Raw genomic sequence first — 10,805 nt, 5'->3', positions numbered from 1 at the left:
TTTTTGAAAATATAAATGAATAATTATCAAAGTTAATGATAATAATTAACTTAAATTAATTAATTTTCAAATAATTAACCATAACATCTATTAAAAAAAAAAAAAGTTCCCTCTTTGAACAGTAAAGTAATACTTTTGGAAGCCAAGGCTCTTTTCCAAAACAATAAAAATCATTTATTTATTATTTTTTTTATAAAATTAATAAGATTAATAAATATGCTATTTCTGCTGCAATGCCTTCATTCTCTGTGAAAAGCTGTCTATGTTTTCTTGAAGAGTTTTCATATTGGTTGCAAAGTTCTCTTCAAGGCGTTTGATCAGTTCCTTGCTCGCTTCGCAACTGTTGGCTAATACTTTCTGCATCGATTCTAATTCGCTCAATGATTTTGAAAAATCATTACCTTAAGTAGAAAATAAAAAAAATTACATACAAATTTATCAAATAATACAAGCTAACATTAGTAAAAGTATGATTGAGTAAGTACCTTGTTTATGCAGTTCTTCTAAAGCTATCATACGATCAAGGACACTTGGGATGATTAGGGACATTTCTTCAGTAGTCTTTACTAGTTCGTAAAGCTCTGAAATCTATAAATTAACTATAATTATTATCAAGAACAAAATAATTGAACAAATTGTGTAATTTTATTGCAAAACTAGTTTAATTATCATCAATTATATGCCAATATTTAACTTTATCGTCACCATTATTTTCATGAAGAAATCGGTGAAGTTTTAGAAAATGAATAACGTTAGCTTCCTTTCTTATTATAACTTATCTTCTCATTGGGCAAATACTCTGGCCTAACTTTTAATGTATTTGACTTTAAAGGTGTTTGTTTCCTTTGTTCACTATATTCACTGTTTTCCCAATCACACAAATTCCTGAACATATTTATGTCTTTGTTCATATGCAGCTGAATACAATGTTTATGCTCGTCTGTTAATCATAATTAATTATTATAGTATATTATACCGTAAGTTGAGCCCGGTGCAACCTTTCAAGTGACAAATGGTATGATATGAATAAGCTCTCTTCATGTCATAATAACAATAAATAGAGCGACTCATGAACAGACCTGTACCCACAATATACTAAAACAAGAAATAAGGTTTACAATAGCTACATGAGATATTTTGATGAGTTGCTTACTTAAACTTCCTAATTGAACTATGTTTATCATAATTGAAAACTAAATATTACTGATTATCAAACGTAGGCATGGAACCTAAGGACCACCTTGAACAAGGCCTCACCAGTTTCTTCAAAAAATTTATCTAAATGGTTAAACTTAGATTCCTGGTACTTTCAGTCATCCTTTGTAACACAATCTCAATTTAATTGACTTAAAAAATAAGATTTATAATAATAAGGTATAAAACATAATCACAACCGGAAAGCTGTTAAGTGAGGAATAGGTTTAACAGATCATAAAAGGTAATGCAACACGAAAGGAACAAGTATTTTAATTTAGAACACAACAGAAAGGATTTTGTGTTTTAAATTACTCTAAAATGACAAATTATTATATACTATATAAATGAACTAATGTTTGTAAAAACTATATATAATATAGCACTATTTATTCCCTGCTGATATTAAAGGCTATGGGGAATGGAATGCCTTAGTAGCCATTCAGTTAAAAACAACGTTTATTATTATCTAAATCTAACATCTAACCCTTACAAAATTCGGATACTTATTTTAGTTTTTTAATTATTCAATACTTTGTAAAGTAGAGTTCCAATGTTTTTTATCGAGGTAATCCATATTAATCTACTGGTCCCAAAAGGAAAATGCTTTATTCTACATATAAAAATTTAAATTCAATTCAAGTTCCATCATTAATTTGTAATTATTTTCTTCTTCCAAGTAATGTAAATGTCCAATTACTTTAACTTCCTAAAAACAAAACAAAATAGATAATTTGCATTGTTTTCAAGAGAGAAAGAGGGAACCATTTCCATTTATATTTTTATTTTTATTCAAACCTTATATTTTCATAAAATGGGACTTTTGTTTTGATAATGTCTTCTAGAAAGTCTAAAAATTCTCTTTATTAAAGAAATAAAATTAATCATTAAAGCTGTAGCCGGAGATGACAGACAAATTGATAATAATTAACTTAAATTAATTAATTTTCAAATAATTTACCATAACATCTATTTAAAAAAAAAAAAGTTCCCTCTTTGAACAGTAAAGTAAAGTGTTTTATGAACAGAGAGTACCTACAACTGCAAAAATATTATAAAAATGTTTTGTACAAGTAAATAATTTAGACAGATCTATTTTTGTGTAAAAGATGTTTACTTGTACAGGATTAAAAATAGGCATTTTATAAAATCATTAAAAAAAAAAGAAAGGAATATAGGTAGCAGAGCTCCATCACGACCATTGCTGTCCCCTCATTTATAGTTTAAAAGCAGAGCAGAGATGATTTAATTGTCTAATTAATGCTTAAAATGATAAAAAACAAATTGGTGAGGAGGAGAAAAAATATGAGATCGCCCCCCCTCCTCCAAAGGCACTTCTCAAACACAAACTCAATTTACTCATAAATTTTCAAACCTCTTAACTCAATTTAGATATCTAATTTTTAATAAAGCTGATCGATATGAAAATTATAAAAAACAATAATGTATGATGAAAATACTAAATTTTATAATTTTTATTTTGTCTCAGAATGATTATTGTTACATTTCTAATAGTTTTCAAGGGTGTTTTTGAAAATATAAATGAATAATTATCAAAGTTAAGAAATTAAAAGGACAATACAAGAACAGTTTTGGAGTGAAATCTTTTCAGCCCCCAACCATGTTCTCTAACTAAGATATTTTAAATACTATTTCCAAAGAAGTGATAACTTTCATTTTTTCTTCTTTACAATGGAAGTAGTACCATTAACATTTAAAAATATAAATAATCAGGTTGTGAATTATGGTTCCATAGCAACTATTCATGTTTGCTATAACCTCTCATCTTTCTATGTTCTGACAGAATGTAATACAAATTATCATTCTATACAAACTATCGTAATTTGAATAAATATCAAATCATAATGAATTAGACATATCAGTAGTTCCCAACCATAGAAGTCTATAAACCAGCTGGAAAATGAACCAAGTGTGGCCCAACCCCAATTCCAACTTGGGGGAAAGGGGAGTTCAGTCCCCTTCGGAAAATATTAAAAGTGAAAACTTATATCTTTTACGAGTGCAAACTTTTCGGCTAGTATCTAAACTTCATGAAATATACTTAATAAAGTAGTTCTGATAAATCCTCACAAAAATATTTTAACACATCTCAAGGTTCTGACAGTCCACCGGTTGGAAACTGCTGATTTAGTTACTCAGTTGTACTAATGAGGCTGATAGGGAACAAAGGACTGAGGCTGCACCAGACTGTCTCTGAAGCCTTATTGTCAATTTTAGGGAATAAATAGAAGCAGAACACACATGCTGCAATGTTAGGCGATGTGTGGAATAAGAACATACAGTAGAAAAGAAACAAGTTAATTGGATGAGTCAAGAAAAAGCAGACTTATATAATCTACCTTATTGTCTTGGTCAACGGAGCCAGTGACAGATGAAGACCTCTCAGCGAGCTGGTCTAATTTTCCGAGTAATGCAGTTATCTTTGTTTCAGCAACTTCCACTTGGCCAGGTTCCAGCATCGCTACCTTTCCAGCAATCCAATGAGCAGTTTCGGCCAAACTTTTATCTCCACTACCACCAAGCCTTTTCTGTTCAAGAAAAAAAAAACCAATTTTGATGTTAAAAATAGACAATACAGATTTTTGTTATAATAATTATTCTTTTAAGGGAATTCATGATTACTCTACAAAAGGACAAAATAATATGTTTTTGTTTCATTCATGTGGTTTTAGCTGAAGCATGAAGATACCCTAATACAGAAGACTGGCTCACATGGTAAGGAAGATACCGAGGCTGTCAGAATAAATTCAAAACCAATTCTTTCATTATCTGTGATTGCCTCTAGTTTGTCAAAAAAGTTTTTAAATGTGAAATATTCAGGATATAACAAACATTTAATTAACAGCCTGGACCGATACTATTAACAATAGCTAAAGCTAAGACCATATAATTTGAATATTAATACGATTACTCATCTGCATGATCTTATTAATAAATTTTTGAGTAAACAAAAACAGTGTTATCACTAATGTTGATATCAACATTGAAAGGATTTTTAGCAAGACAATTATCTAGCAACATAATCTAATTGAACACATTTTTGATCTCTTTTTACAAACTCAACATCTTAAAGGTGTATCTACACATTTCCCAAACTAAGGAAAGTAGCCATGGGAGCACAAGGATGAGAATGGATTCGATTGGTCGCTACGAATCAAATTCCCAAAGATGGAAATCATACTATCAGCATGATATATAAATATACTATAGTGGGAAATCCACTAACAGCCGAGATACAGACTCGACCCCCCCCCCCTTGCAATACTCTTTAAACATTTTATCAATGAACCATTTTGTTACGTTTTACATAATCAGTGCCTTTGGGCTGTTTTCTTCCCCTCCAGCTCCCCCCCCCTTTGCCTTTCTTTTTAATTATTAATGAAACACTAATAATACATTACATATTTTTTTCAATTTAAAAAGAGGGGAAAATAGGTCTTAATTGATGGAATCTACTCCCAACAACTTCTTTTTTAATTAAATAGAAATAATGAAAAGACTTCAGGATACCTTCTAATGACCTGTTATATATTAAAAACAGTTGTTGTTTTGATAGCTCCCACGATAAGAATGTTATCACATATTATCAAGGAATGTTTAGTAAAAATTGGACAAGTAATACTATTATTCACCTCGACTGTGCTGACAAGAATTTTCAAGGGAGTTTCATTAACTCTTGAAGAAGAGGAAGAAGATCATCTACCTAAACTTCGACATCTTAATTCTACTATGATAGATCACAACGCCTGAGTTCTCAATATTAGGCAAATTTAGTAAATACTTGTCGTGTAAGTATATAGCAGGTTCCCCAGACCCAGGGAAGTCATAAAAGAGAATCATTTCTCTGTTAGTAATAGGGACAACTAACCCTACTGTCGTACAAAGGCTTTTGTGTACTAACGAGAGTAGACAGTATTATCAAACCTTTTTATTTGAGGAAAACTAAAAGAAAAGGAGAATTTTAACATTAAGAGATCTTATCGGTAGAGGTGAAATATGCCTTTCTCTTTTGAAACCGATGTAACCGAGAGGGAAGGGAAGATGGAAATAAATAAAAAGTTAATACAAAAATTATGTTCAATGTTTTGTTCCATCTTCTTTAAATATGTGCTATGGAAATGATAAGACAAAATTTACTGATACATTTTATTAGTCAAACTCAGTCTCGTTGCTGTTGGAGTACTCTTAGTAGGTAAACCTTTCTTATAATTATCCTCATAAAATATAAACATAAAAAATGTGTAGCTTTCAATGAGTTAGAGCAAATAAATTTTATACATTATTGTAAAATGCTCTTTTATGAGTAAATCGTTATTTTTTATATATAACAGATTTTTACTTGGAGAAGTTTGTCGGAGGATGCGGTCAACAAAGAACAACATAAATAAACAAAACCATATTTATTTATTTTATGCCAACGTTTCGACCTGAGTTTCAGGTCTTCATCAGGGGTTGTGGCGTAGAAGGCAGGTTTGGAACGTCGGCATAAAATAAATAAATATGGTTTTGTTTATTTATGTTGTTCTTTGCTGACCGCACCCCCGACAAACTTCTCCAAGCATTAATCTACGGTCAACTATCTACACCTCAACAGATTTTTAGTATAATATCCTCTTTGTTTATGAGTAAAGAGTTATTTTTGTATATAAATAATTGTTAGTAGGTTTTATGTGATTTATCATTTCAACATGTTTATTATTTGTAGATTAATTAAAATATGCAGTCACAAAAGATATCGTAAAAATTCAAAATGGCGACATGTGTCTTGCAAAAAGTTTTGTTGAATCGCGGCCATGTTGAGCAGATTCTAACTTCCCATCATAATTGAAAATGCAGTAAATTTAAGAAAAAATAGAAGTCAAGAAATAGTGCTAAAGAATAATATTCAGAAAGTAAATCATTTGCGAAAATCCAAAACTGTTTTGGGACAATCAATGTTTACATGGAACATCGAGACAGGTTTTGGTTTTAGGCATTCATTCGTTGCTTAGGCACGGGCGAGGAATGATGTTTCCTGGATGAGGAGGTCCTCATCATCTCTTGTCCAGCTCAAAGGTGGACATCTTTAAAACGGAGACATCAGAGAGTCACCCACGAAGAAAAAAAGGGACTTTTTATTTTGGATCACCAGTGAAGTTGAAAACTTATAGAGAACCAAGGCCTTGTTTAAAGACGGTATTAGTTTGTGAAATAGAAGACATCAATAATCAAAAGAAGATTGTATAAATTAGTTAGTTTAGCTCAACATATAATTAAGTAAAAGTGTTATTAAAATTAAGTGTCTGTTTCTGATATCCTAGAAACCCGCCCTGAGATTAAGAGTCTAATTACATTATAAAATTTAAATAAAATTCTCCTATCTGGTAAATATTAAAGCTTTTCATTTGAACCCAAGCTATCTTTAAGATATGAGAATTAAGTGAAAACTATTTAAAATCACTTTTTATTTATTTCAAATAATTTTTGAATATTACAATATATAGAATGTATAATCTGGGATGAATAACATCTTTAAATAGTATGTTAGTGAGCCTTACTATAATGTTATAAAACTACTCACATCTTTGTAAAAAACACATATTAAAATGTCTACTTTTAAATGAGTCAACACAAATACTCATGCAATCACAAATAAAATTTTATATAAACACAGAATGTAAAATATAACATACATAATTTTTTTGTAAGATTATTAAGTTCAAATTGCATAAAGATCACAAACATGAAATACTCACAATGGCCGATGGAGAAGCAGAAACAAGCGACTGTAACTTTGAAACCCTAGCTTCAAGGTCAGCAACCCTAGCTGCGTGGTTGAGAGCAGCCAACGATGGGTTGGACTTGAGTTCATAACGTATTTCAGTCGGCACTCCAGGAGTAGTCGCGGCACTAGTGGATTCTGGGCTGGTCATTCCTAATCCACTCAACCTTTCAAGTTGCAAAATCAGTTTTCTGGAAACAAAGACAGTTTTTACTTTAAATTTTAAATAAAAAAATTAAACATACAAAGCAGAATACAATAATTATATTATTTGCTTTGCTCAATTCCAAGAAATTTCTATATCAGCAATTCTTCAGCAATATTCAATTAAATATGATTTTACAAACTGAAATATAAACATACAAAACAAAAAATAATAAGAAAGACATTGTTAACTGTACGTGCCCATCGCTAGTCCAACAAAAATCCTTCATGCTGTACTTCGTTAAGACACAATAATCATTTATGGCAGGCCTGGCAATATGAATCATAAAACTCAACAATTCAAGTAACCAGGTTCTGCCAATCATTCACAAATAGAATAAAGTTGTTTGACAAAGGTATTATTCAAATCATTATTGTTAGTAAATAAACCTCACAATTGAAACAATCAGGTCCACAAGACTCATTAATTTTAAGTTCAAAATTGCCATTCTATTGATTTTCATTATATAGATAAAAAATAAATAAAACCTATATGCTATAAATAGTAATTTATTATATTTTACATTACCCTCGAGTAGGCAATTTTTTTCAAGAAATTTATTATTATTAGTTGAGTATACAATGATATATCTTCAACGATATCTAAACACTTTGACTGTGGTAGCTCCCATGAAAATCACAATTTTTTTTGTTGATATTCCTTCTCTTTTAATTTAATTAAGCATTATATATCATATAAAATGTAATATAAAGCCAAAAAAACTTTATATACCTATTTTTAAACCATGACAACTATTGTATGTGACTGAATCTATGTATTCCATTAGCTGATACATGGAAGTTATCTGTTTTGTTTTTTTAACTGAATTACAGAATAAGGACTATAGAAAGTTTTTTCATATCACTACATTTTATATAAACATATAGACAATGTGAAATAATGTAAAAAATATTGTTTTTAAATAAAAAAAAATTAAACAAATCTTTTGAACATGTAACAAATGTTCTCTACTACTACTAATACTCCCAACCACTCTGAACGCAAGCTAGAAAAGTGACTTATCACCATAACTTATCATCATAAGCGATCCTAAGCAACCATGGCTTGTTGATAATGTGTCATAAAAGTTCTTAGATTTTATTCTTTATATACATGAATTGGCAAAATGAATATGATTTTTTTTGTTAAATATATTTTCAGTTTTTATCATTATTCCACTTATATCACAGCGAGCACACAAAAACAAGCATCCAGATCAGTCTCCTGGAATTTCCACCAATAACAATATTAATAATATAATAAGATAGTATTAGAGGTATGATAAGGCAATAAGTAAGATAATATTAGAAGAGAGAGAGTAATGGAATGGATTACTTTATCTGAGCTCCTTGCGGATCGGCTAATTGATTGACAACCGAAGGCCCTAGATACTTCTCCAGTTTCAGAGACTCTAGTTCTCTCAGCATCGAATCAACGTGTGCCACCATATTAGCTTTGTTCACATCTTTTGATTCTTCCTCCTAAAATTGGACATTAATACAGTCTCATTTTTAATAATAACAAAATGTTTGTTAAAGCACCTGCATAATGCTGCATGGTGCTATTGAATCACCTGCATAATGCTGTTAAAACATTAAATAATAAATTAGTACCATCACATGAAATTCTCAAAGTGTATGAAACTTGATTCTGAATCTATTCACATAAACGTAGTCCAGATAATAAAACCAAACAACAAATATTTCATTATTAATACAAATACTGGTTAAATGTATTCCAAAAAGAAAAATATGTTTGTATGGTTTTAATTTACACAAGGTTTAAAAAAATACTCTACATTCATGGCCAATATTAATATTATGCCTAGATGATGAGTTAAGAACAAAATAAAAGTAAGCACAAGTAATTAATCTATTTATTACAAAAACAATTGATTATATAGAATCAGATTCATGTTCAATAATACAAATGGTATTAAATAAGTTTATAATACATAATTACTAAGTCACAATACAAGTGAGTAAAGAAATAGGATGATCAATTACTAACAAAAATATTTTAACAATTAAAAAGTTATAAAAACTAATTGGGAAAAATAAAATAGGACTGAAGTGATAAACTGACTTTAAGAGAACTACATGACTATTTTCCCCGATCTGACTCAAACTAATTAATTTTTAAGGGAAATTATTTAAATTTTCTACCAACTAATCAAAATTGTCTGTCCACATTAAATATTAGATTACAATGAACAATAATACATTATATTACGGAAAAACAAACCATAAACCTGAAAATGCTATACTTCAAAATCTAAATTAATGGTAAAATTGAAACACAATGAGCTCAGTCGAGTTTAAAGTTGTAAAGAATAACAGTTACTCATTATTCTTTGTGTTTAAGGACTTATCACCAAAGTATTAAGATTTAAATGACTGATAAGTAAGAAATATATCAATAAATAAAATAGTCCTAATATTATATTTTACTCAACTCGTGACTTAAAACAAGATAACTATTATGGTTTCAAGCCAATCAAATAACACCTCAAACAATTCTAAATTGAATGTCCATATAAGATATTACAATCGATAAGAAAGTAACCTTAATCACAGAAATTTCTTCAATCAATTCTTTCATTTCACATTTCAATCTTTGGTATCGTTGGATTGGAGTTTCTTTGTCCCCACTAGCGACCAGCTCCCACTCGCCTGACCTGTTGCATAGTAATTCCATTTAGTAATTTAAAAAACAAAAAAACAAAAAACAAATAGCAAATAAATCTCAACTCTACCTGGCATTATAACCTTTAGGAGGCTTTCTAGTAAGTTTATCTGAGAAGTCAACATTTTCTGAGCTCAAAAATTTTCCTTTAAATCTAGAGAAAGCATCATTTGCCGAAATGTGGCATTGTTCTATAGCATCACAATCCTTTAAAAATAACAAATATGAAAATATCAAAGTTGCATTTTTCTTTAATATTAATAGAAACTAAATAAATATAACTTTACTTCTTCCTGAAAATGACCAGACCCGAAATCACTGTGAAATTGGTCAGCTTCTGGTAAGTCACTAGTTTCATAAACATCAGGTTGATCATAGGCCTAGAACAAATGATTGCCGAATGTTAATTATGAAGCAATAGAAATGTTGCATCAGAAATTCCTTCAAAAACAGCAACGATATGAATATTAGATGCAATATTAATAATACCGAAAAGACGAAACTTACTATTCCCGAAAGATTGGCATATTTTGGATCGGCTGCCATTCTACATGAAAACTATCAAATACACAGTTTGTCGGGAGGTTACTAACTAATGCACCATAGTGATGCAGGTATCGATAGGAACTCTTTAACGATATATACACATCGATTGCAAAATATTATTTTGGTTTCAAAATATAATATTAGAATATGATTGCATCATCCCCCTAAAGTAAGCTAAAAGTTTTCCACCTTTTATTAATATTAAATACGTTATTTATTCTCAAATTCATTATTTTAAAACAAGGTTCTTCAAGCCAGACTCAGGCCAAGAAAGAAGTTCCTTGGAACGAACTAAAAGAAAGTTGATACCACGATAAGAAAACACATAGCTGTATATAAATGTTAAGCATTTTTTTCCTCATAAATACCAAGCTAGCAGCATACGTGACATGT

At 29.8% G+C, this 10,805-nt stretch overlaps 1 protein-coding gene across 2 annotated transcripts; it reads right to left on the bottom strand.

The window, feature by feature from the left end:
• Positions 1–133: 133 nt before the first annotated feature.
• Positions 134–10,490, bottom strand: DCTN2-p50 (dynactin subunit 2; the record flags this gene model as incomplete). Of its 2 annotated transcripts, XM_014438398.3 has the most annotated exon segments (9): positions 134–401; positions 486–588; positions 3,555–3,743; positions 6,951–7,167; positions 8,517–8,662; positions 9,747–9,858; positions 9,937–10,073; positions 10,154–10,246; positions 10,374–10,490. In XM_014438398.3, coding segments are annotated over 9 exon segments (1,218 nt in total). In that variant the 5' UTR covers positions 10,413–10,490.
• Between the last annotated feature and the right edge of the window lie 315 nt (positions 10,491–10,805).

Source organism: Halyomorpha halys, unplaced genomic scaffold (assembly GCF_000696795.3).
Source record: "Halyomorpha halys isolate HHAL.00 unplaced genomic scaffold, Hhal_1.1 Scaffold57.1, whole genome shotgun sequence".
Lineage (NCBI taxonomy): Eukaryota > Metazoa > Arthropoda > Insecta > Hemiptera > Pentatomidae > Halyomorpha > Halyomorpha halys.
The sequence above is the reverse complement of the archived record's forward strand: the minus strand, read 5'-3'. Positions and strand labels throughout refer to the sequence as shown.